The sequence below is a fragment of the Pleurodeles waltl genome, chromosome 4_2, assembly GCF_031143425.1.
Source record: "Pleurodeles waltl isolate 20211129_DDA chromosome 4_2, aPleWal1.hap1.20221129, whole genome shotgun sequence".
Taxonomy (NCBI): Eukaryota; Metazoa; Chordata; class Amphibia; order Caudata; family Salamandridae; genus Pleurodeles; species Pleurodeles waltl.
The window spans coordinates 52,641,044-52,668,626 of record NC_090443.1 but is presented as its reverse complement, the minus strand read 5'-3'; the positions used below and the strand labels follow the sequence as shown (position 1 = coordinate 52,668,626).

Here is a 27,583-nt window from a genome sequence, read left to right as displayed (position 1 = left end):
GCTATGGCGCAGAATCGTGGATAGGGTAAATGCAGTGGGACAGCATCCAAGAACACGGGATGACATCAGGAAGAGGTGGAATGACCTACGGGGGAAGGTGCGTTCCATGGTCTTAAGACACCACATTGCAGTTCAGAACACTGGCGGCGGATCCACACCTCCTCCCCCACAACTAACAACATGGGAGGAGCAGGTCTTGGCTATACTGCATCCTGAGGGCCTCGCAGGAGTAGCTGGAAGAATGTCAAATCTTTAACTACCATATCCCCCACACTACCTGCATGCCAACACATACCCCCACCCTCGCCCTCACCCCCATCACTCCAACTCCTCACATATGTCCTATTATCACAAACCACACATCCCAACACCAAGCCCAGCATGCAACAACAAAGCATGGACACACATCACCAAAGCATGTCCACTACACATACCCACACAGACCCCAAAACAATTATCACACAAGGTCCTAGACAAGAATGTAAGCACTGGGGTACGGGGTCACCCACCCATTGCACACCATGGCACACAGATGCAATAATCATGCCTTTACACCCCTGCAGGATCCCTACCCAACGTCACCGGGCAGGAGGTTCCAGACATGCCCCCCCCCCCCCACAGAAGAGGCCCACAGTGATGATAGCAGCTCTGTCCAACTGGATCTAGATGACCAGCCCGGCCCAACTGGGACCTCAGGATAGTCGGTTCCCCCGACACAGTTACAGGCCACCACAGAGCATCCCCCCTCAGGAAACACCAGCACAGCACCCACCCAGCGGGCCCATACCTCTATCCCCAGGACACGTCAAGCAGCAGTGTGTCCACCACTACAGGGAACCCAGGCAAACCCACAAACCCAAGAACAGCAGGGACATGGGGGCAGTGGCAGTGGGCACATGGTTCAGTGGACAGAGGCCCAGGAAAACCAGGGAACTGGGAGGTCTGCTGTGAGACGGGGAGGACAGGCCCAGGGAACCAACTCTCCACGAGGCCCTCTCCAACATCATGGGAGCGTACCATCATTTCCAGGAGACGATGGCAACGGTACTGGCGAAGTTTCAGGAGACCCAGCGGCTGCAGGAGGATCAGTATTTGTGGTTCAGGGAGGAACTCAAATCCATCAATACCACCCTGGGTACCATTGTAGGGGTGCTGAAGGACCTTGTGAACACCAGGAGGGACACTGTGGCACAACAAGGGGCCCCTGACACTAGCCTGGACGATGAACTGCCCACCACCTCCGCCGGTGCTAGTGGACAGGAGGCGCCGCCACAGGATCACGACACCAGCACCCCACCCCCTGCAGCTGGAGAACCATTCCGCAAGCGGTCCCTGAAATCCAGGACAAAGACAGAGAACAATGTCAACACCCCCGCCAAGAAATGAGACCACACTGAATGTCATCCTTCTGTCCCACTTTGTCACCCTGTCCATCCATAAACTGCCTTAGCTCCACTTCCTATGCCCCCTTTGGACAATGCACCTGTGAGACTAATAACTGGACTCTGCCATGGACATTCCTCCACCATCACCCCTGACCATTTTACAACCCCTCCACTATTTAGCACTTAAATAAACACCCTTGAATCACAAAACAATCTGGAGTCAGTCTGTGCTTTCACAAATGTGTATTTGCAATAAGTGAGGAAAATAGCAATGTCCATTCTATTGTAAACATACCTATGTCGCACAGCTCTAGTCCATGAGGTAACATAGCAGAGGTCACACAGTGGGAGCCACATCTGTGAAATGGAAAGGCAAAGTGACAATTCAGGGTCCATACACTGGGTGAAAGTGATAGACAGATGATAGGTTTAGCAATCGTATGAGATGTAGGAGGCAGTGATGCCTTCTTACCTGTGTCTCACCGGAAGTATTGCTGGATTACATTGTTTCTGTTGTCTATGTCCTCTTCTGCGTCCTCTTCTTCACTGTCCACAGGCTCCACAGCTGCCACAAGACCTCCTTCTGGACCATCCTCCTGCAGAAAAGGCACCTGTCGTCGCAAAGCCAAGTTGTGCAGCATACAGCAGGCCACGATGATCTGGCATACCTTCTTTGGTGAGTAGTATAGGGAACCACCTGTCATATGGAGGCACCGGAACCTGGCCTTCAGGAGGCCGAAGGTCCTTTCTATGACTCTCCTAGTTCATCCATGTGCCTCATTGTAGCGTTCCTCTGCCCTTGTCCTGGGATTTCTCACTGGGGTCAGTAGCCATGATAGGTTGGGGTAACCAGAGTCATCTGCAAATGTCGAGGTAAATCTGTTAGACACACACTAACCCTTAGGGACAACCCCAGACAACTATTCACAGGATATAGGGTCCTTGTCCTCACCTATTAGCCACACACGGTGCCTCTGGACTTGCCCCATCACGTAAGGGATGCTGCTATTCCTCAGAATGTAAGCATCATGCACTGAGCCAGGAAACTTGGCGTTCACATGGGAGATGTACTGGTCGGCCAAACACACCATCTGTACATTCATAGAATGGTAGCTCTTCCAGTTTCTGTACACCTGTTCACTCCTGCTGGGGGGGACCAAGGCCACATGTGTCCCATCAATGGCACCTATGATGTTTGGGGATATGTCCCAGGGCATAGAAGTCACCTTTCACTGTAGGCAAATCCTCCACCTGAGGGAAAACGATGGAGCTGCGCATGTGTTTCAGCAGGGCAGATAACACTCTGGACAACACGTTGGAGAACATAGACTGGGACATCCCTGATGCTATGGCCACAGTTGTTTGAAAAGACCCACTTGCCAGGAAATGGAGTACTGACAGGACCTGCACTAGAGGGGGATTCCTGTGGGATGGCGGATAGTTGACATCAGGTCTGGCTCTAACTGGGCACACAGTTCCTGGATTGTGGCACGATCAAGTCTGTAGGTGACTATTACATGTCTCTCTTCCATTGTCGACAGGTCCACCAGCGGTCTGTACACCGGAGGATGCCGCCATCTCCTCACCTGCCCCAGCGGACGTGCCCTATGGATGAGAACAGCGAGCACAGAGTCAGCCAACATTGAGGTAGTAAAAAAATAATTTAATTGCACACATTTGTCAATACGCTATGTGCCTGTCTCTGTGTATATGCAAGGCCTATATATGTGTGACGCATTAAAAATTGATGCCATGTGGCCTCCTGAAATGGCGGCTGCCTGACCTGTAATGTGGGACAAGGGGATGTGAGGTAACTGCGCTGGTGTTGTACACCGTCGCTGTAGGTGGTCGAAGACCGCAGCGCAATCCTGCATTGGTTAACATTGGACCCTATGGGTTCCAGGAGTCAATGATGACGGTACACACCGCCGCGGACGTGACCGCCATTTTCTGTCTGTTCACTCACTTGATACCTGATCTTCGACAGGCGAGGACCTACACTGCAAGTGCTGCTGTGACCTCAGTCTGGAAGCGACGATGGCTCGTGTCTGGGGAAAGGGCCACAGCCTTCACATCGGAGGAGTTGGATAAACTAGTGGATGAGGTCCTCCCCCAGTACACGCTACTCTACGGTCCTCCAGACAAACAGGTGAGTACACTGTGAGCATGCTGTATGGGCAATGCCTGTTTGGAGCAATATGGATGGAAGATACGGTGGGGGGAGATGAGGCCTGCATGATCAGACGGTGAGTGTATGTGCGTCAGGGCAAGGGTGGGAACGTGGGACAATGACTGTGATGGTCCGGATGGTAAAAGTTTTACATTTTCCCCTGTACTATTCCTCTAGGTCAGCGCCCACCAGAAGAAGGATATTTTGCGTGCCATTGCCAAGGACGTCCGGGCCCAGGCAGTGAGTACACTCTCATTCAGCTGACTCTGCGCGCATTGGAGGTGTCTGGGTGGGGGAGGTGGGCAGCGGGTTACCCTAGGCTAGGGCGAGCTTTGTAGGCTATGACCCTTTGTGAGGCAGGCTAAGTGGCACCCCATCCCCAGCAGTGGTAAGAGCCATCTACACCTAGTCAGGCTCCTGTGACTTCCATGTGTGCAGCAATTGGGCATAGGCCATGTACCCCATGTCCCTGTGATTAATTAGGGAACTCTAAGTGCATGGCGTAGTGCAGAGGGCTGCTGTGTCTGTAGTGTCCGCCGACGGTAGCGGTATTGTATGCACTGAACATGTCTTTCTTCTTTCTTCCACCCCCCTTTTTGTGGTCTCCCTGTTCTTGTGTGAATTAGCATCATCGGGCGAAGGAGCTGTGCCAACGGAGCAGGAGGGAGCTGCATCCCACATGGCCCTGGAGGGCCAGACAACGGAGTCTGAATTCACCAGTGGGACGGAGGGCGAGGGGAGCTCCATGGCGGGGACAGGAGCTGAGACAAGCCACACCGACTCTTCCTCTGATGGGAGCTCCCTTGCGGTGGCGGGCCCCTCTGTGCCCACCGCATCTACAGGTACAGCCACCACCCCCCCTACCAGCACCGCCCTCCCAGAAGCCCCTCAGTGTGTGTCCCGTGGCCGCTCACCCAGGAGGGTGGGCATCTTCTTCACCCCAGGCACCTCAGGCCCTGCCCCAGTCAGCCCTGCTGCCCTCAGTGAGGAGGCTATTGACCTCCTGAGATCCCTCACTGTTGGGCAGTCTACCATTCTGAATGCCATCCAGGGTGTAGATAGGCAGTTGCAACAGACAAATGCATATCTGGAGGGCATTCATTCTGTCCAGGCAGCCCAACAGCGAGCATTTCAGGCTCTGGCCTCTGCACTGATGGCAGCCATTGTCCCTGTGTCCAGCCTCCCCCTCCAACTTCCTCCACCCAGACCCAATCCCCAGTACCTCAGCCTATCCCAAGCACACCATCAGACCAGCATGCACACACCTCAACACATAAGGGTGGCTCTGGCAAACATAAGCACCACACATCCCACAAGCACTCACACAAGCATCATACCCATGCACACATACCAAAATCCACTGCCTCCACTGTGTCCCCCTCCTCCATGTCTCCATCCTCCCTCCCTGCCTCGTCTCCACTCACACCTGCATGCACTACATCCTCAGCCACTACGCCCATCACCACACACCGCTCATGTGCACTCACCACCCCCACTACCATTCACACATCCCCTGTGTCCTCTCCCAGTATGTCTGTGAGCCCTCCTCCCAAACTACACAAACGCAGTCACACACCCACCCAACAGCCATCCACCTCACGACAGCCTCCAGCCCATGCACCTTCACCCAAAGTCAGCATACAAACACCTCCTACAACCACTACCTCTTCCTCCACTCCCAAACCCCCTCCATCTACCCGTCCCAGTGTGTCAAAAAAGCTTTTCCTCTCAAATGTTGACCTCTTCCCTACACCTCCCCCCCCGGTCCATCCCCCAGGGCCTGCCTTTCCAGGTCCCAACCCAGCACCTCAGCCACCACATCCCCGGGCACAGTGGTGCCAGCAATATCCGGATTCTGGAGTGCGCCAAGCAACAGGGCTGCCAGTGTCCCAAGGAGCGAGTCCAAGGACATTCTCCCACCTCCAAAACAGAAGAAGTTGCCCACATCCCGGAGGGAGAAGGCCAAAACACCTTCCACCAAGGGCTCAGCCACGACAATAGTTGGGAGTGGCAAGACAGCTGCGCCACCATCCAAGGTGGGGAAGGGCATGAAAAAGAAAGGCAAGTCAACGTCGCCGTCAACCTGCACGGCGGACAAGACCGCCACTGGCACCGCCGCCTAGGACACCGCTTCCAGAACCCCAGATACTGAGCCCTTCACCAGCACCGCAGACACTGTGCCCTTCAACAGCACCGCGGTCAGTGAGCCCGCCACCAGCACTGCCACTACTCACACTGCTGCCAGCACCGTGGTCTGTGAGCCCGCCAGCAGCACCGCCGCTACTGACACTGCCGTCAGCACGGCAGTCAGTGAGCCAGCCACCAGCACGGCAGTCCGTGAGCCAGCCACCAGCACAGCAGTCCGTGAGCCAGCCACCAGCACGGCAGTCTGTGAGCCAGCCACCTGCACCGCAGTCAGTGAGGCCGCCACCAGCACTGCCGGCCCAATGACCGCCGCACGCACCGCCACTACTGACCCTGCCGCAAGCACCGCCAGCGGCCCCGCAACATCCTGAGCCAGTGGCACCACCGCAGACATGGCTGCCATCCCCAGTGGTAATTCGTACGAGGCTCGTGGTCAGTTCCAGGGGCCTGGACAGCTTCCATGTTGCCCCACCGTCAGTGGAGTGTCAAATCCACTACCTCAATCCTTGGCAGGATGAAGCACTCTGGGCACAAGGCCCCCTCCAGAACCAGTGGAGATTCACATCCACTACCTCAGTCCTTGGCAGGATGAAGCACTCTGAGCACAAGGCCCCCTCCAGAACCAGTGGAGATTCACATCCACTACCTCAGTCCTTGGCAGGATGAAGCACTCTGGGCACAAGGCCCCCTCCAGAACCAGTGGAGAAAGGCATCCACCTGAGAGACCGTGGCTTTGCACTCCCCAGGATAAAGCAGTGGGCAAACCACCCACTGGAGAGACTTGAGAGACTGTCGCTTTGCACTTCCCAGGATACATCAATGGGCAAACCACCCACTGGAGAGACTTGAGAGACTGTGGCTTTGCACTCCCCAGGATACAGCAGTGGGCAACCCACCCACTGGAGAGACTTGAGAGACTGTGGCTTTGCACTCGCAGTGGGCAAACCACCTACTGGACAGACTTGAGAGACTGTGGCTTTGCACTCCCCAGGAGAAAGCAGTAGGCAAACCACCCACTGGAGATACTTGAGAGACTGTGGCTTTGCACTCCCCAGGATACATCAATGGGCATGGAGCCCCCTCGTGGTGCTGGCGTCGTGCACTCATCCGACTGAGGTGCCCCCCCTTCCCTTCCCCCTGTTTTATTTCAATCTGATGCCCCTGCAGTGTTCTCTCCGTTTCGATCGGGTATCGAGTGTGGGCCTCGCCCATGCAGTTTGGGCCCAGTGGTCCACGGACTATATAGGTGCAGTACCTGGACTTGAATTCTTGGTGTACATATTTGTTTATAGTGTATATAAAGTTTTGACTAATGGATTTTACATGATTACAATTGTTCAAATCATTTCCTTTTGTCATTGCGTTCTTCCAGGGGGGTTGGGGTCTAAATCTAATGTTTCAGCATGTATTGGTGTGTGTGTTGTTGTGGGTGAGGGTGGGGGTGGGGGTGTTGTGTGTTGCGTGTGTGTGTCACTCTTTTTTCCCTCCCCCCTCCCCTGTGTTGTAGGTACAGTACTCACCGTGGTTGTCGCCGCCGTCGGTCATGCTCCTGGTAGAGGAGCAGAAAGACTATCGCAGGGAGTATTTGGAGTTCAGGCTCCATGGCGTCCGGGTTCCTCGTGGAGTGTGTAGAGGTGAGTGTTTTCCCTTCCAAGTCCTGTTTCCGCCGTGTTTTTGTTTGCGTTGAATCCGCCCCGGAAAAGGTGGCGGATTGGCCTGTCATAATAGTGTGGGCGGTACATTGTCTTCCGCCTGTCTGTTGGCGGTGACCACCATGCTGTTTGTTTGTACCGCCGTGGCGGTCGGAGTGTTAAAGTGGCTGTCTATGTTGGTGGTTTCGGCCATGGTCATAATTCAATTTTTTTTTCTGCCGGCCTGTTGGCGGTTTTCCCGCCGCTTTACCACCGACCGCCAGGGTTGTAATGAGGGGCACAGTGCACTCTGCCCCTGAGGCTACCTAGGGCCTACCTTAAGGGTGCCTTACATATATAAAAAGGGAAGGTTTAGGCCTGGCAAGTCGAATTGACAGTTTAAAACTGCATACACAGACACTGTGGTGGCAGGTCTGAGCCACGGTTACATGGCTACTAATGTGGGTGGCACAACCAGTGCTGCAGGCCCACTAGCAGCATTTGATTTACAGGCCCTGGGCACCTCTAGTGCACTTTACTAGGGACTTACCAGTAAGTCAAATATGCCAATCATGGATAAACCAATCAACAGTACAATTTCTATAGGGAGCACTTGCACTTTAGCACTGATTAGCAGTGGGAAAGTGTGCAGAGACAGTAAACCAGCAAAAACAGACCTGAAAAAATAGGAGGGAGAAGGCAAAAAGTTTGGAGATAGCCCTGCAAAAAGAACCATTTCCAACAAATCCCAACACAATCCTATTTTCTCAAGTACCGAGCAGGGGTTAAAGGATTTAAGGCTGAGCAGCAGATTCAGGAACTTCAGGGCGAGAACAAGATGTATATCCTTGATTAGGGGTGACAGGAAACCTATGGGTGAGCTGCAGTGGAATAATTATGTTTTCAGTCTTGACCAAAGTTACCAGCACTATAAGCTTTAAACACTTTTATTACCACAAATCTTTGCTAACATTAGCTCCATGATCCTAACCAATCAATGTTTTGTGCAAATGTGGGCAACATTTGTCCGAGCCCAATTGAGGTCCAAATCAAACCCTGTCACTCCCCCACATCTGTCCAGAGTAACCTTGAGGTCCAAATCAAAGCCTGTCACTCCCCCACATATGTCCAGAATAACCAATCTTGTCATAGCAAAACCCTTCGTTCTTACTGAACAGATAACGTTACACTAGCAAGAGGGCTTCACTGGCTCATGTTTCACTGCCAGCAAGACGAAAGAGGACTGGGTGTGCCAACAGTTGGAGTTTCTAAGTTGACTAAAGCACATTCTAGGCCTTAATGTCTCACAATGTAATAGGAAAACATGTCTCATTCAGGCGTAGAAAACAAGATGAACTTTATTATATTTTTTTACTTTTTTGTACAAATCATTATTAGTATATAGTAGTAGACAATGAGTACATTATTCTGGAGGAACATTTTTGCTGCTGTGTCGTTGTACACGGGCCGACCCCAGCCCTCCATGCACAGGACTGAGGACAGCGACTGTCAATTCACAAATGAGGAAAACACATTCCATAGAGGTAACGTTTCTGTCAGATATGAATGGAGATGGTGGTTCTGCATATCTGGGACTGACACTGAATAACAAGATTGCGCCTGGAATCATCAATGCATTACTGCTCTGTGACTGCCTCTAAGGCTAGGGTTGTTACCAAGCTTCAGGTGTGACAGGGCTTCAGACCAGGTTGTGCCTTGGTATGGCATGAGAAGGAGGGTTTGATTTAGCACTATGATGCTTAAGCAGTCTTTGGGGAACTAAGCAATTTATTTTAAAGGAGTGGCAAGATTTGACTCTAGGCCAGGCGTCATGCCTCTTACATAGAGGACTGTAACGTTAATCAGTCTAGGAAGGGCTTGCCTGGGGTATGAAGGATTTTGACTTAATTTGACTTGAATGAAAGGTTAACATCAACTATGAACCTCTTCCAGGTTAATACCTAACCCCATTGACCGTCATTTACACAATAATACCCTAACCCCTTCCTAGGACAGAATCACAACCTTTTAGGACCCAGGAGATCCATTTCAAGGTCACCTACATCATTTTAAAAAATGGATCACCTAGGGGCCCAATTTAAGGCCCAGCTCCTTCATGCATCTACTTCAAAGAGGACACAGCAGATTCTCCAGGGCATTCCTCTGCAGTAATTGCTTAGAAGTCCACCTTTGGAGAATTTCAGAAGTAATCCCTCGAAGGAAACAGTGGTCATCCTAGGATGGAGCAGGGTAAACCCAACCTGTGTAGGAGACAGATTTCATCCTTTGGCAGTGTGACTGTAGAGGACATCCATAAATGTGAACAGTCGCAGTCCATTGGATATGGGAAGAAGTCGTCAGAGGTCATTTCTAGGATTAACTGTGATGAACTCTTTAGGGGTGCAGAATTAGGCCTGATCGAAATTTGTGTAATTTATTTTGCTAAAAGGAGGGCTGGGCGAAATTTGCTTCATTTCCTTTGCAGAAAATATGGGAAATACCCCAAAAATTAAGCAAAATTATGCATTTGTGCGTAAAATGCCGACTTTGGTATTTTGCACTATTTTTAGCACAAAATTCATTCTTGCATCAATTTTTAGTGCGAGGGTGCTTAAATACTAAAAAGGCACAAATGTATATGTAATGCAGCTATTCATTTATGTTTTTCCTGTGCTCCAAAATTAGAATTTTTATCTGAAATCTTAGTTACACAATGTGGTAAAATGTTATAATTTCACACATTTTAAAATACAATCGTAACCCAGAATGCTGGAAATTACTAGAGACTATGCAGGAGTAAATGAAATTTCAGCCAGGCCTAGTGCAGGGGCCATTACTGGACGATGTGTAGAAGGACCAAGGCCCATATTAATACTCTGCTTGCGCCAGATTTGCGTCCTTTTTTTACGCAAATCTGGTGTAAAATTAACTCTATATTTACATTCCGAAGGTAAGTCCGGGTAGATATTTTTTTTTCTATCCAACGCCACTCACTCGGGGGCCCTGACTTGAGCCCCCTGCACGGCGCTGGCCAAATGGCCATGCCCAGGGGCCATTCGTCCGCTGGGCATGGCCATTGGGGCTTGTGTGCTTTACTAAGACAGGAGCCATGTCCATGGGGCTTGTGTGCCAGAATATGGCGCTACACTGCTTGCAGGCAATTTGTTTGCTTCTAAACAGTGTAGTGCCATAATTTGGCGCACAAGGCCTGGTTCCCCTACGCCTCCCAGGCCCTGATTGCGTCCTTTCACAGGCCAGCATCTAGGAATGGCACTAGCCAGCGCTTTACTTTTTACGTCAAACCTGCACTAAAGCAGGTTTGAAACAAAAAGTATAAATCTGCCCCTAAGAGCTCACGCAGGAATGGAGGAGCAGATGTAATTTCTGAAAATGAATCGAAATAATTCCTGATGTTGGAAACAGAGCTTATCCATTTAGTGGGGGAAAAAAATTGCCAGGGTTGCAGGTCTTCCCTAGAAGGAGTTGTAGAGGCAGTATCAGTAGGCAAATGGAAGGGCTGAGGTAGAGCATGGTTTATTTACTAGTCTAAAAATTGTCCGTTTTGAAAGAAGGCTACCTCTTAAATTGTTTTAACCTTCCCCATCTTCCCAAATTGGTGAACTTGTTTTTAAATAGCTGGCAGAATATCCCAAAAAATAGGTTTAGCATGACATTTATTCTTCAACACCTATATTTAGTGGGAGTACGTTCTTGCATAAAAAATGTTTTTGTGGGAAAAACCACTTGCAAAAAAAAATCCTTCTTTTCTGCAGGAAAAGTCACTCGCACTAGAAGTTGCATGAAGGCAACTTTAAAATGCAGCAAAATGTATCTATTGACGAAAACATCCACAGTAGAATGTAATTTCACACTCCCATCCATTAGCACCATCAACTAATGTGACGTGGGACAGGTACACAGTGGATGAACCATGTGATATGGTGGAAAACACGCTTGAGAACAAACATCTGGGCAGCGTGCCAGCAAGGGATAATGCACTTTGTCAAAAATAACAAAACTTGTGTGCATGTTAATCTAATGTGTTGAATGAACTATTGTATTGATGTTGACTTGTTTCATTAAAAGAGCTCTTGCAGTGACCTGTTACATTGAACAAAATCTTGGAACACTGACCTGTTTAATGAATCCCTTGCATCGCTGTTGACCTTTGGTAAATGAAAAAAGCCTTGCATGGGGTTGACCTGTGAAATGATGTGTTACATGAATACTGATTTGATATGTTTAATGGCTCTTTGTGTAAAAGCTGATCTATCTGTTGTGTTGAAGGACCTTTCTTATCAAAGCTGACCTGTTCTTCTAAATAAGTTTCTCTTGGAAGTTCAACTGTTCTGTGAAAGAAACCACCCTGTAGACCTTTTCAGCTGAACAAACTCTTAAGCGGATACTTATTGCCTGTGTTGAGTAAACCCTTAATTTACATTGACTTCTTGTGTTGAATGATACATGTGTGCGGGCTGACGTATAGTATTATTATTTTTTTTCTATAAGCCTATTGCACTTAATACATCTTTTTGTGGATGTTTACCTGATGTTTACCTTATGTGGACAAAGAGCTCTGGTATTGAACAACGCCTTTCATAAATGTCAACCTCTTTTATTGAGCAAAGGCTTTTGAGGACATTGTCCCCTTCTACTGAATTAACCCTTTCATTGAAGTTTCTCTTCTGCATTCAATACAATCTTTTGTAGATACTTACCTCGAGTTTCGAAGAAACCCTTTTGTAGATGCTGATCTTTTCCACCGAATAAACTTTATGTGTCATTGGCTGCTTTTGTTGAATAAACTCTTCAGGGATGCTGACATATTGTTTTGAACAAAGTGCTTCATTAATGTCAAAATCTTGTTTTGCATAATCCCTTTTGTGGATGTTGACTTATTGTGTAGATTAAACCTTTTGTGGATGTTGACCCCTTGCCCCGACTGACTCCTTTTGTGGATGTTAAAATGCACTCTAGAATAAACTTGTTTATGAAATCAACATATTGTAAGTAATAAACCCGTTTTTTTTAATGTTAAACTGTTGTGCTGAATAAGCCCTTATTTTGATGTTGACATGTTGTGATAAATAAACCTTTATGCAGGTGACGACCTGTTGCTTTGAATTAACCCTTTTTGTGGACATTGACCTTTATTTTATGAACACTTTTATAAAGTTGACCTCTTTTCTTGCATATATACTCTTCAGGGACATTTACCTATTGTTTTGTAACATGTGGCTTTTGGACATCACCACCTTGCTTTGAACCATTTGAGACGAGCATGCTGTCCTATCCTGTTGGATGAACCTGTCTGTGGGTGCTGGCCTGTAGTGGGGAATAAACGATTCTGAGGCACTGTTATCTTATACTGAATACACCTTCAGTGAACGCTGGCCTGTTATATTGAATAAAACCTCCAATGGATGTTAACCTGCGATGTTGAATAAACCTTTTTATTGACATTGAAATCTTGCGTTAGCTAGATCATTTTGTGGTTGTTGGTCTGTTGTGTTTAAAAAACCCTCTAGTGGATGTTGACCTGTGGTACTGAATAATCCCTTCTTGTTGACAATGAACTGCTGTGTTGAAAAAAATGATTTTGTGGATGTTGATCCCTTGTATTGAATAAACACTTTTTGTCAATATTGATTTGTAAACCTCCGGTGGACGTTGACCTATTGAGTAGAATAAACACCTTCATGGATAGTGACCTGTATTGTTCAATATCTTGATGTAGATGTTACACCTCTTATGTTGAATAAACTCTTGCATGAACGATGACCTCTTGCAAGGATCAAACCTTTTCATTAAGGTATCTCTCTTGTGTTGAACGTTGCGTAGCGCCTTCCTGTACAGTATGTCTCGCTTGGCTTCACAACGGCCTTTAATTGGAACACTTCACTTCACCTGAAACTGTCAAGTTGGGACTGGATGTGGTGAGGGGCGCTTAATGAGGGGACATGAAGCATGGAACGCGTTAAAGTCTCACCGGTATCTCTTGCCAAGACCTTGGTATCCTCTTCTGACCTTTGACCCACCCACAAGACCCAAGAGCGTTTACCTAGTCTCTAACGTGGGCAGTGGCATTCATTAAGGATGTTGTCTCACCTGCACTCCCTTTTCCCGCTACGCTCTGGCCTACATTCTGGGAGCCACCCTCCTTCCTCTGTCTTCTAAGAAAGGTCACAAAGAGATGAAACTTGCTTTCATCCCTTTGCTTTCCTCTTTCAAGTTTTTCTGAAGTTCGCTTTTAGTTTTATAATTATTTTAATTATGTAGTCTACATGTGGGTGTACGTTTTGTTTTCGTTCCTAGAAATACCATGTCATATTCAAGGGCATCCTTCCTGGACAATTCGATATTTTACTTTTTGAGGGAGTTCAGCAGTTTTCAGTGGGCAATTCTCTAGAATTGTGGGTGTAAAAAATGAATTTGGGGGAGGGGGTGCTGGAGAAACGGTTCCTTTCAATAAAAATAAAGTAAAAAGGGCATTGTGTACCATATTGTATGGCCCAAAATAATTATGGGCAGAAACATAATTCAAGGAACGCTGAGACCGCCTAAATTTAAATGTATTTGCTTTTTGCAGATTTCATTGTTTTCTGGAGCCGAGAAGTGACTTTGTCAAGGGATAGACTTTTAGAGAAAGTCTAGAATTTCATGGAATTATGGATTTCACAAGGAGTAGGGAAAGTGGGGAGAGGGTGTTAGTGCACCCATTTCATGCATTTACTGGGTTAATGAGATCTTGATATGAGGCAATCAACACCAGGAAATATGTCTGAAAATAAACTATAGGGGAATGATTACTAAAAATTAAATACATCAGTGGTTCCCAACCTGTGGTCTGGGGACCCCTAGGTGTCCAAGAAGCCTCCTCTAGGGGTCCGCAACTGCTTAGAAAATTAAATAATATTAACAGATTAGGTCCCTACCTTTCAGTAATGACTCGGTAGGGGGCCCCCGGATTCCAATAATGGTTCAGTGGGGTCCCCGGGTTTCAGTAAGGATAAAGTGGGGGTCCACAGAAGTCAAAAGGTTGGGAACCACTGAAAGACATGAATAACAATACTAAAGAACACAAACTGCTTTTTTTCTTGTATAGAAACCCCCCTCTTACAAGTTACATCGGGGAAACAACCAGGTCTGGCAGCACGTGTCATATAAGCCATTGACATGCGACAATTGCTCTCACACCAAACAATGGCAGACAGCTCTCAGTACCACAGCTCCACTTGGACAAAGATAGCGTCTGAGAGAGAAGGCAACAACTCTAGCAACATTCCTAAAGGTGTGCAATTCTCAGTCACAGTAGACACCCTCACTTTACCACCTGTAGGAAGATAAGAGCAGTCCGAGAACACATTACATCCAGCCTATCCCTAGAGCTGTGTCATTTCTTTGTCTTTGAAGACAATCACAAGAGTCCCACCTGTAGAAGGATAAATCAGTCAGAAAAGGCAACCACTCTAACCCCTCCAGAGGTGTACAGCTGTGAACCAGTGGAGACAACCACCACAGTCCCACCTGCCTGCAGATAACAACAATCAGAGAAGACAGCTGCGCAAGCCCATCCATAGAAATGTGCAACTGTCAGTCAGTGAATCCGATTGAGTAGTTCCACCGGTAGGATGATATTATCACTCAAAGAAGACAACTACTACAGCATTCTTGGTAGAAGACAAATGTGTTTAAAACACCTCAGCTCCTACCGGGCAAATGCCCAGCTAGAAGCTTCATAGGACACAGTATCTGCAGGCAAAGTTGGGGGATTTAGGTATTGTGTGACAAGGCCTGAAGAGTTGTCCGAGTGCGAGGAAGGAGTGCGAAGAAGGAAGCACATGGTGGGACACCAAAATACTGCTAGTTGTGGCTCGTGCATCTCAGCATCAGGCCGTGCGAGGGAAATTGAGGTTGGGTCCACACTCAAGCCTAATAAGGTGCTGCATCTGTTGAACCACAGGTAGCAAGTGTACGTCTGAATGTGATTTGAGGGGAAGATAAACATTGTCCAGTTTAGGTACAAGAGCTTCATGGATTGGCTCTCGTGCGGCACATGTCATCAGTATCCAATCCGAGAGGGCATACTCAGTTAAGTGTAGGTATTGCACGTCCCAAGGCAGCAGCAGGTGCACATCTTTGTACCAGAGGAAGCCGAGGGCTGGCACAGTGGTTCATGATGATGGTATACATATGTGTACACTGATATCCATAAACGGTGTAGTGTGTCTCTGCTGTGCAAGGTAAAGGAGCATCACGTGGCAGCCCGTTCATGTGAGGTCCTTGCAAGGAGATTTGGTTTGGCACAGTTGTAGATAATGTCAAAATTGCAAGCACTGGCCCATCAACGCATATATGTTTCTGACCATGTATGATGCAGAAGGTTGACTGAGTAGCAGATATTAAAAATACTGTCTGTGTCAAACCACACTTAGATCGAGGGCCATGGATAAAGCTGGGGTGGGATCAGGTCTATAAGGGGTGTGTGCTTCACAGGTTAGACCAGGTCTCTGGGGGAGAGCTGGCTGGACTCAAGTGTGTGTGAGGGAGGCGCTGCACGTGCATGTCACAGTCAATGGTACGGCAGAGGATTGACTCAGTTGTACACATTGATACATGTCAGAATGTATACATCCACGCCTCAGAATATAGTGCATCTATGTCAAAGTCCCCGGTAGAACGAAGGTGAGCTCAGTTGTGTACGATGAAGGTATGAGGTCCCTGGGAGACAGAAGGTGGGCTTGGTTTGTGAATGATGATAGTGCTGCATGTGTTGCTTCAGAGGGAGGTATCAGTCGGTACCTGTGGGGGACCTCAGTCGGGGTAGATGATGAACCCTGAGAAGGTGCTGTACTTGTTGGTGTTCCCGCCGTGTACTTTTCCGCCATCCAACTTGATGCACACTTCGTCGCCCACATCCAAGTGCAGGATGACGCTGTTGCTAGCGTAGTCGTAGTTTTGGTCCGCATCTTGCGCAATGGCGCTGGCCCGCACCTGCAGGTGAGAGAGAGACAGTTAAGTTCTGAACCAATGATTGGCGAACAAGACCAGTGGACAGTTTCAACACAGACCGTAATTCCACAAAGCAGTGGTTCATGTGCCTATTTAACCAACATCAATTATTTGTCGTTACTGTTCATGGACATTTTGTCGTCCTTCTGGATTCTTAGTCAGTAAATAAGCAAAACAAATTAGCTTCAGCTGCTGGGCAAATTTCAATTATGCTGGCGTAATTTCTGGCATTTTGAATTTGGCTTTTTGTTTTTTTTTTTAAGTATGCAGTTGTGAGACCGGGCATAATTGGGGATCGCTTAGGTAAAAAAATCCTATTGCAGTAGAAACAGATCAATGCAATCGTGCAGCTTATGTTTGCAGCACGTATTTTGTGCTTTTTTGGGTGCAAAGTGCATCTTCGCATCAATTTGGACGCCACCACGCAATTTGCACTAAAAAAAGTTCAAAAAGCCAGATTGACGTTTTGTGTGAGTTTTTGTCATTTTTCTGAAATGTCAAATAATTACAGAAAAGGAAATCTCAATAATTTTGTACATTCCTAGTTTTTACACAAACATAGAGGCTGTTGCACATTCCATATATTATTTCATAAGTACATGCTCCGCAGTATAAATACTGTGAGAGGGCAAGGCGTGCAAAGACAAAATTAATTAATGATGCACATACATACAGGGTCCTGGAATTCTTAGCACTGGACTACCAGAACATATTGTTGCGGGTCAAGGACAACAAGTTTTCATGTTTATTATGTTAATTGGAAAAGAAGGCCATTGGCTGCCAGTTTACAGTACCACAGTATGGGTCTGTGCCTGTCACTAAGGCAAGATGTATGTCCATATCTATAAGTTATTCAAATGTTTCTGTTAAAGCAATCACCCAAAGGAAAAGCTGTGAGCTCAGTTTGCATTACTGACTGTGGTTCCCGTATAAAAACGTGTACCCATGTTTGCAAACTTTCACAATTTAGGGCTTTTATAATGCTCCCAGATTACATAAATTCCATTCAAAAGCATGAAAGCAAGATTGGTGATTGTTTGCTTACAAAATAAAATGAGCATAAAAAATGTGCAGCTGTAGGAGGCTGGACTGGCTTGTAGTGAGTACCAAGGGGTACTTGCACCTTGCACCAGGCCCAGTTATCCCTTATTAGTGTATAGGGTGTCTAGCAGCTTAGGCTGATAGATAATGGTAGCTTAGCAGAGCAGCTTAGGCTGAACTAGGAGACGTGTGAAGCTACTACAGAACCACTTAGTGTCATATGCACAATATCATAAGAAAACACAATACACAGTTATACTAAAAATAAAGGTACTTTATTTTTATGACAATATGCCAAAGTATCTCAGAGTGTACCCTCAGTGAGAGGATAGGAAATATACACAAGATATATATACACAATACCAGAAATATGCAGTATAGTCTTAGAAAACAGTGCAAACAATGTATAGTTACAATAGGATGCAATGGGGACACATAGGGATAGGGGCAACACAAACCATATACTCCAAAAGTGGAATGTGAACCACGAATGGACCCCAAACCTATGTGACCTTGTAGAGGGTCGCTGGGACTATTAGAAAATAGTGAGAGTTAGAAAATTAGCCCTCTCCAAGACCCTGAAAAGTGAGTGCAAAGTGCACTAAAGTTCCCCTAAGGACAAAGAAGTCGTGTTAGAGGAATAATGCAGGAAAGACACAAACCAACAATGCAACAACGCTGGATTTCCAATCTGGGGTACCTGTGGAACAAGGGGACCAAGTCCAAAAGTCACAAGCAAGTCGGAGATGGGCAGATGCCCAGGAAATGCCAGCTGCGGGTGCAAAGAAGCTTCGACTGGACTGAAGAAGCTGCGGTTTCTGCAGGAACGCAAGAGGCTAGAGACTTCCCCTTTGGAGGACGGATCCCTCTCGCCTTGTAGAGTCGTGCAGAAGTGTTTTCCCGCCGAAAGAACGCCAACAAGCCTTGCTAGCTGCAAATCGTGCGGTTAGCGTTTTTGGACGCTGCTGCGGCCCAGGAGGGACCAGGAGGTCGCAAATTGGACCAGGAGGTAGAGGGGACATCGAGCAAGACAAGGAGCCCTCTTAGCAGCAGGTAGCGCCCAGAGAAGTACCAGAAACAGGCACTACGAGGATGCGTGAAACGGTGCTCTCCCGAAGTCGCACAAAGGAGTCCCACGTCGCCGGAGACCAACTTAGAAAGTCGTGCAATGCAGGTTAGAGTGCCGTGGACCCAGGCTTGGCTGTGCACGAAGGATTTCCGCCAGAAGTGCACAGGGGCCGGAGTAGCTGCAAAAGTCGCAGTTCCCAGCAATGCAGTCTAGCGAGGTGAGGCAAGGACTTATCTCCACCAAACTTGGACTGAAGAGTCACTGGACTGTGGGAGTCACTTGGACAGAGTTGCTGGATTCGAGGGACCTCGCTCGTCGTGCTGAGAGGAGACCCAAGGGACCGGTAATGCAGCTTTTTGGTGCCTGCGGTTGCAGGGGGAAGATTCCGTCGACCCACGGGAGATTTCTTCGGAGCTTCTAGTGCAGAGAGGAGGCAGACTACCCCCACAGCATGCACCACCAGGAAAACAGTCGAGAAGGCGGCAGGATCAGCGTTACAGAGTTGCAGTAGTCGTCTTTGCTACTATGTTGCAGGTTTGCAGGCTTCCAGCGCGGTCAGCAGTCGATTCCTTGGCAGAAGGTGAAGAGAGAGATGCAGAGGAACTCGGATGAGCTCTTGCATTCGTTATCTAAGGAATCCCAAGAGACAGAGACCCTAAATAGCCAGAAAAGAGGGTTTGGCTACCTAGGAGAGAGGATAGGCTAGCAACACCTGAAGGAGCCTATCAGAAGGAGTCTCTGACGTCACCTGGTGGCACTGGCCACTCAGAGCAGTCCAGTGTGCCAGCAGCACCTCTGTATCCAAGATGGCAGAGGTCTGGAGCACACTGGAGGAGCTCTGGGCACCTCCCAGGGGAGGTACAGGTCAGGGGAGTGGTCACTCCCCTTTCCTTTATCCAGTTTCGCGCCAGAGCAGGGCTAAGGGGTCCCCTGAACTGGTGTAGACTGGCTTATGCAGAATTGGGCACATCTGTGCCCAAGAAAGCATTTCCAGAGGCTGGGGGAGGCTACTCCTCCCCTGCCTTCACACCATTTTCCAAAGGGAGAGGGTGTAACACCCTCTCTCAGAGGAAGTCCTTTGTTCTGCCATCCTGGGCCAGGCCTGGCTGGACCCCAGGAGGGCAGCTGCCTGTCTGAGGGGTTGGCAGCAGCAGCAGCTGCAGTGAAACCCCAGGAAGGGCAGTTTGGCAGTACGAGGGTCTGTGCTACAGACCACTGGGATCATGGGATTGTGCCAACTATGCCAGGATGGTATAGAGGGGGCAATTCCATGATCATACACATGTTACATGGCCATATTCGGAGTTACCATTGTGAACCTACATATAGGTAGTGACCTAGATGTAGTGCACGCATGTAATGGTGTCCCCGCACTCACAAAGTCCGGGGAATTGGCCCTGAACAATGTGGGGGCACCTTGGCTAGTGCCAGGGTGCCCTCACACTAAGTAACTTTGCACCTAACCTTTACCAGGTAAAGGTTAGACATGTAGGTGACTTATAAGTTACTTAAGTGCAGTGTAAAATGGCTGTGAAATAACGTGGACGTTATTTCACTCAGGCTGCAGTGGCAGGCCTGTGTAAGAATTGTCAGAGCTCCCTATGGGTGGCAAAAGAAATGCTGCAGCCCATAGGGATCTCCTGGAACCCCAATACCCTGGGTACCTCAGTACCATATACTAGGGAATTATAAGGGTGTTCCAGTAAGCCAATGTAAATTGGTAAAATTGGTCACTAGCCTGTTAGTGACAATTTGAAAGAAATGAGAGAGCATAACCACTGAGGTTCTGGTTAGCAGAGCCTCAGTGAGACAGTTAGGCACCACACAGGGAACACATACATATAGGCCACAAACTTATGAGCACTGGGGTCCTGACTAGCAGGGTCCCAGTGACACATAACAAACATACTGAAAACATAGGGTTTTCACTATGAGCACTGGGCCCTGGCTAGCAGGATCCCAGTGAGACAGTGAAAACACCCTGACATACACTCACAAACAGGCCAAAAGTGGGGGTAACAAGGCTAGAAAGAGGCTACTTTCTCACACAACCCCCCCCCCAAACGAAGGACAATAAGGCTAACCTTGGCCAGTTGAGACTTTATTGTCTAAGTGGTGATAAGTAGAGAGTAGCTCTGCAATAGACTGGTTACTCCCTTTATCATCCACTATATGGTTACTTCCCTGTGGGGATGTAAACCACCCTGTTTGAAGTTTTTTAGCTAAGCAACAATGTGAAGATGTATTTTCAGAGTTTCTATCAGTAAGTTTTAGTTTAGAGCAGTGGGAATTGTCCACTGAACCTATTTGTAATGATGGAAATGCCAGACAGGGATGCTGTCTCAATAAAGCCATAGCTGGGCAAAAACTTTGTCCATATGGCTGGAAGAGAGAACAGGGATGCTGTTTCTCTTGAGTTGGAGCAGGGCAGGGATGCTGTCCTATGAGCTCCACACTAGGGCAGGGATGCTGTCCTAAGTGTTGTGAGGCAGTGCAGGTTTTCTGCACTAAAGTTTCTCTGGGAGGGTTGGAGGGATGCTCCATGTTAACTAAAATGGTGCTCTTTTTCTCACCAATGTTAGTTATCCCACAGAGAGGTACTTTTACCTCAGGGAGTACAGTTTTGCCAACTGATGATTCCCTTGGAACAGGTGCCACCCCAGGAGAGGTTTCTCCCACCACAGGAATGGTATCCTGAATGGTAGGGTGGTTAGGGGATACTGTGATACCCTTTTTACCTGTTGATGGAGAGGGATCCTGAGTTTTCAGGCCTTCTCTCCTTTGCTTTTTCATTTCAGTAGAAATGAGAGGGAACAATTCCTCTGGGATGCCCAGCATGGCTGCATGGGCATAAAACTCTACATCAGCCCAACCTGAGGCCTCTAGGTCATTACCTAAGAGACAGTCTACAGGTAAGCTAGGTGATACCACCACCTGCTTAGGGCCAGTAACTCCACCCCAACTAAACTGAATTATAGCTAAGGGAAGAAACTTAGTGGAGTTATGGACATCAATAATCTTATACTGTTGTCCAATGATGTGTTGATCAGGGTGCACTAGGTTTTCAGTCACCAAAGTGATACTGGCACCTGTGTCCCTGTAGGCCAAGGCCTCTACACCATTTATTGAAACTGTCTGCCTGTACTTATCCATTGTAAGGGGACAAGCAGCCAGTGTGGCAAGGCCAATGCCACTAGGTGTGACAGAAACTGTCTTGGGACTGACTACCCCAGTTTCTATGATGGACCCATAAGTGAACCCAACTACACCCTTTGCTTGACTGTTGCCAGCAGTCCCACCACTAGTACCACTACTGCTAGGGGCACTAGAGCTTGATGTATAAGTGGTGGTGGGCTCAGGGGGTTTACCTGGACAGGACTTATCCCCTGGCCTATGGCCTCCGTTTTTACACACAAAGCACCAAGGCTTTTTAATGTGTGCAGGTTGAGAAGAAGAGGAAGAATTAGTTTTATCCCCACCCTCTGAAGAGTGTTTAAGATTTGAAGTGGGATCTTTGGTTTTACCCTTATCCCCAAGCTTATCTTGAGATTTTTCACCATCTTTCTTCTTATTGCCATCTTTGTCACCCCCTGTATGAACTTTTCTGTTCACCCTTGTTCTGACCCATTTGTCTGCCTTCTTTCCCAATTCTTGGGGAGAGGTCAGATCAGAGTCTACCAGGTATTGGTGCAACAAATCAGACATACAAGTATTAAGAATATGCTCTCTCAGGATCAAGTTATACAGGCTGTCATAATCAGTAACTTTACTGCCATGTAACCACCCCTCCAAGGCCTTCACTGAATGGTCAATGAAATCAACCCAGTCTTGTGAAGACTCCTTTTTGGTCTCTCTGAACTTTATTCCTGTATTGTTCAGTGGTTAAGCCATAACCATCCAGGAGTGCATTCTTAAGAACTTTGTAATCATTAGCTTCATTTTCTTTCACAGTAAGGAGCCTATCCCTACCTTTTCCACTAAATGATAGCCATAGGATAGCAGCCCACTGCCTTTGAGGGACATCCTGTACAACACAGGCCCTCTCAAGTGCAGCAAACCACTTGTTAATGTCATCCCCCTCCTTATAAGGGGGAACTATCTTGTGCAGATTCCTGGAATCATGCTCTTTTGCAGGATGACTATGGGGAATACTGCTGCTGCCACCATGGGTTTCTAAACCCAGTTTCTGTCTCTCCTTCTCTACTTCTAAAGTCTGTCTATCCAAATCCAGCTGTTGCTTCTTGAGCTTCAGTCTGGTTTGTTCCACTCTCAATCTATTGAGTTCCCTTTCTAACAATCTGTCATCAGGGTGGGTGGGAGGGACATGTCTTGAAACAGAAGTATGGTGAGAATGGACAGAAGGAGACCTGTCCCTTACAGAGGGCACCCTAACAGCTTGGCTAACAGAAACATCAGTACCACTGTGGTGAGAATAAATGCTTTTGCTATGATGTGAGACAACACTATTTGTATGGTGTGGCTCTTCATCATTACCAGTTATGCTAGACTGTCTAGTAATGGGAAGGCTAGGAAGTTTCTTTCCTGAATCTTTTCCTGGGGGAGTCCCTGGATCAGATTGGGAACCATTAGCTACTTTTTCTACAGATGGGGCACTTCTAGCCTTATCCTGTTCTCTAAGCATGTTAAGTAACAGTTCCAAGGAAGGATTCTTCCCTACACTCAAACCTCTCTCTACACAGAGACTCCTTGCTCCTTTCCAGCTAAGGTGGTCATATGCAAGTTTGGACAGATCAACATTTTGGCCTGTGCCAGACATTTTTAGAGAGAGTTAAAGTGATAGAAAAAGAGAAAAAAGTTTGTTAGAGCTTTTAGAAAGACAGAGAAAAAAACTTTTAAAACTTTTTAGAACTTTTTAGAAAGTTAGAAGTACTTTTCAGCACTTAGAAAAGAGTGAAAAGAGGAAATGCAAAACTTTTTGGCAATGTGTATATACACTGAACTTGTTTTGTATATTTTTCTCTTATTAAAAGTACAATGACAAGAGTGGTAAGTAGTCTCAAAGCACTTATCCCACCGCTGCACAACCAATGTAGGAGGCTGGACTGGCTTGTAGTGAGTACCAAGGGGTACTTGCACCTTGCACCAGGCCCAGTTATCCCTTATTAGTGTATAGGGTGTCTAGCAGCTTAGGCTGATAGATAATGGTAGCTTAGCAGAGCAGCTTAGGCTGAACTAGGAGACGTGTGAAGCTACTACAGAACCACTTAGTGTCATATGCACAATATCATAAGAAAACACAATACACAGTTATACTAAAAATAAAGGTACTTTATTTTTATGACAATATGCCAAAGTATCTCAGAGTGTCCCCTCAGTGAGAGGATAGGAAATATACACAAGATATATATACACAATACCAGAAATATGCAGTATAGTCTTAGAAAACAGTGCAAACAATGTATAGTTACAATAGGATGCAATGGGGACACATAGGGATAGGGGCAACACAAACCATATACTCCAAAAGTGGAATGTGAACCACGAATGGACCCCAAACCTATGTGGCCTTGTAGAGGGTCGCTGGGACTATTAGAAAATAGTGAGAGTTAGAAAATTAGCCCTCCCCAAGACCCTGAAAAGTGAGTGCAAAGTGCACTAAAGTTCCCCTAAGGACAAAGAAGTCGTGTTAGAGGAATAATGCAGGAAAGACACAAACCAACAATGCAACAACGCTGGATTTCCAATCTGGGGTACCTGTGGAACAAGGGGACCAAGTCCAAAAGTCACAAGCAAGTCGGAGATGGGCAGATGCCCAGGAAATGCCAGCTGCGGGTGCAAAGAAACTTCGACTGGACTGAAGAAGCTGCGGTTTCTGCAGGAACGCAAGAGGCTAGAGACTTCCCCTTTAGAGGACGGATCCCTCTCGCCTTGTAGAGTTGTGCAGAAGTGTTTTCCCGCCGAAAGAACGCCAACAAGCCTTGCTAGCTGCAAATCGTGCGGTTAGCGTTTTTGGACGCTGCTGCAGCCCAGGAGGGACCAGGAGGTCGCAAATTGGACCAGGAGGTAGAGGGGACGTCGAGCAAGACAAGGAGCCCTCTTAGCAGCAGGTAGCACCCGGAGAAGTGCCAGAAACAGGCACTACAAGGATGCGTGAAACAGTGCTCACCCGAAGTCGCACAAAGGAGTCCCACGTCGCCGGAGACCCACTTAGAAAGTCGTGCAATGCAGGTTAGAGTGCCGTGGACCCAGGCTTGGCTGTGCACGAAGGATTTCCGCCGGAAGTGCACAGGGGCCGGAGTAGCTGCAAAAGTCACGGTTCCCAGCAATGCAGTCTAGCGAGGTGAGGCAAGGACATACCTCCACCAAACTTGGACTGAAGAGTCACTGGACTGTGGGAGTCACTTGGACAGAGTTGCTGGATTCGAGGGACCTCGTTCGTCGTGCTGTGAGGAGACCCAAGGGACCGGTAATGCAGCTTTTTGGTGCCTGCGGTTGCAGGGGGAAGATTCCGTCGACCCACGGGAGATTTCTTCGGAGCTTCTAGTGCAGAGAGGAGGCAGACTACCCCCACAGCATGCACCACCAGGAAAACAGTCGAGAAGGCGGCAGGATCAGCGTTACAGAGTTGCAGTAGTCGTCTTTGCTACTATGTTGCAGGTTTGCAGGCTTCCAGCGCGGTCAGCAGTCGATTCCTTGGCAGAAGGTGAAGAGAGAGATGCAGAGGAACTCTGATGAGCTCTTGCATTCGTTATCTAAGGAATCCCAAGAGACAGAGACCCTAAATAGCCAGAAAAGAGGGTTTGGCTACCTAGGAGAGAGGATAGGCTAGCAACACCTGAAGGAGCCTATCAGAAGGAGTCTCTGACGTCACCTGGTGGCACTGGCCACTCAGAGCAGTCCAGTGTGCCAGCAGCACCTCTGTTTCCAAGATGGCAGAGGTCTGGAGCACACTGGAGGAGCTCTGGGCACCTCCCAGGGGAGGTACAGGTCAGGGGAGTGGTCACTCCCCTTTCCTTTGTCCAGTTTCGCGCCAGAGCAGGGCTAAGGGGTCCCCCGAACCGGTGTAGACTGGCTTATGCAGAATTGGGCACATCTGTGCCCAAGAAAGCATTTCCAGAGGCTGGGGGAGGCTACTCCTCCCCTGCCTTCACACCATTTTCCAAAGGGAGAGGGTGTAACACCCTCTCTCAGAGGAAGTCCTTTGTTCTGCCATCCTGGGCCAGGCCTGGCTGGACCCCAGGAGGGCAGCTGCCTGTCTGAGGGGTTGGCAGCAGCTGCAGTGAAACCCCAGGAAGGGCAGTTTGGCAGTACCAGGGTCTGTGCTACAGACCACTGGGATCATGGGATTGTGCCAACTATGCCAGGATGGTATAGAGGGGGCAATTCCATAATCATAGACATGTTACATGGCCATATTCGGAGTTACCATTGTGAAGCTACATATAGGTAGTGACCTAGATGTAGTGCACGCGTGTAATGGTGTCCCCGCACTCACAAAGTCCGGGGAATTGGCCCTGAACAATGTGGGGGCACCTTGGCTAGTGCCAGGGTGCCCTCACACTAAGTAACTTTGCACCTAACCTTTACCAGGTAAAGGTTAGACATATAGGTGACTTATAAGTTACTTAAGTGCAGTGTAAAATGGCTGTGAAATAACGTGGACGTTATTTCACTCAGGCTGCAGTGGCAGGCCTGTGTAAGAATTGTCAGAGCTCCCTATGGGTGGCAAAAGAAATGCTGCAGCCCATAGGGATCTCCTGGAACCCCAATACCCTGGGTACCTCAGTACCATATACTAGGGAATTATAAGGGTGTTCCAGTAAGCCAATGTAAATTGGTAAAATTGGTCACTAGCCTGTTAGTGACAATTTGAAAGAAATGAGAGAGCATAACCACTGAGGTTCTGGTTAGCAGAGCCTCAGTGAGACAGTTAGGCACCACACAGGGAACACATACATATAGGCCACAAACTTATGAGCACTGGGGTCCTGACTAGCAGGGTCCCAGTGACACATAACAAACATACTGAAAACATAGGGTTTTCACTATGAGCACTGGGCCCTGGCTAGCAGGATCCCAGTGAGACAGTGAAAACACCCTGACATACACTCACAAACAGGCCAAAAGTGGGGGTAACAAGGCTAGAAAGAGGCTACTTTCTCACAGCAGCTTGAAAAAAATGTTTTGCTAAACTATTGTGCAATTGTAAATATCATTTCTGTGAGGCATCATTTAATAAAACGTGTTTGATACATGCTAATATTTACACAAAACATAAATTGTTGTAAAACCAACAAGTCAACATTATGTGCAGTATGAAAATAAATTAGGGGCCCAATTCCTTAAGAATGTCACAAGGGTTTACCAGCAGGCAGATTTACAACTTCCAGGAGATCACAACAGTTTCCAGAAGTAGAACACAAACCTTACTCCTAGCACACTTTTGTAATTTCCATTTGCTCATATGCAAATCTGCTGAGCAATTGCACATTCAATTTCCCGACACTCCTTTTTTCCATCATCAACAAAGATTTACTTCTACCTGGTGGAGAGAAAACTTCGAATCTTTTTCAATGTGGGAATGGGCTGGTTTGTGAACACCTATAAGCGTATGTTTGCCCGCGTGCACAGACTCAAAGGGCATTCCAGCCCTTGAACTATGTCATACTGCCAACTTCCAGCCTCGATGCAGATTTGCAGAAAGATGGCTAAATTAAGGTCTTTCTATGAATACAAGCATTGTTATATGAGCCTTAAAGAGGCTATTGTCATAGCTTTAGCTTAATCATAATGAATCAGAAATGTGTCACCTCCCTGCATGGCGCAAAGAGGCAAAAGTAGATTTTTTATAGGAAAATTTGATTACTGAAACAACCCATCCCTTGGACAAGTCTATATTTTTGTAAAATGTCATGCCCCTGAGTTAAGTAGAAGAAGTGAGGGTATTATGGACAGTGCATGACACAAATGTACTTCTGATAGAATACAGCAAATGAATTATTTTTACACTTGATATTAGTTGATGTTTTGACTCCTGTGGAATAATACATGGCTCATAATCAGGGCTCAACATGTTGTAAGCATCTGTAGGGGAAGATATTTGGGGTTCGCAATCTGAACTTAGCCGGGGTTCTAGAGTGAATGTCAGAATATCTATGGTAAAGTACAA

General features: G+C 47.5%; 1 protein-coding gene across 1 annotated transcript in view; it reads right to left on the bottom strand.

Moving 5' to 3' along the window:
- Positions 1-14,977: 14,977 nt before the first annotated feature.
- C1QL4 (complement C1q like 4) overlaps positions 14,978-27,583 on the bottom strand; it is a 156,504-nt gene continuing 143,898 nt past the window's right edge. The window contains exon 2 of the mRNA XM_069230619.1: positions 14,978-16,325. Within this exon, the coding sequence (XP_069086720.1) occupies positions 16,146-16,325 (180 nt within the window). The 3' untranslated portion in view covers positions 14,978-16,145. The remainder of the gene's footprint in view (positions 16,326-27,583) is intronic.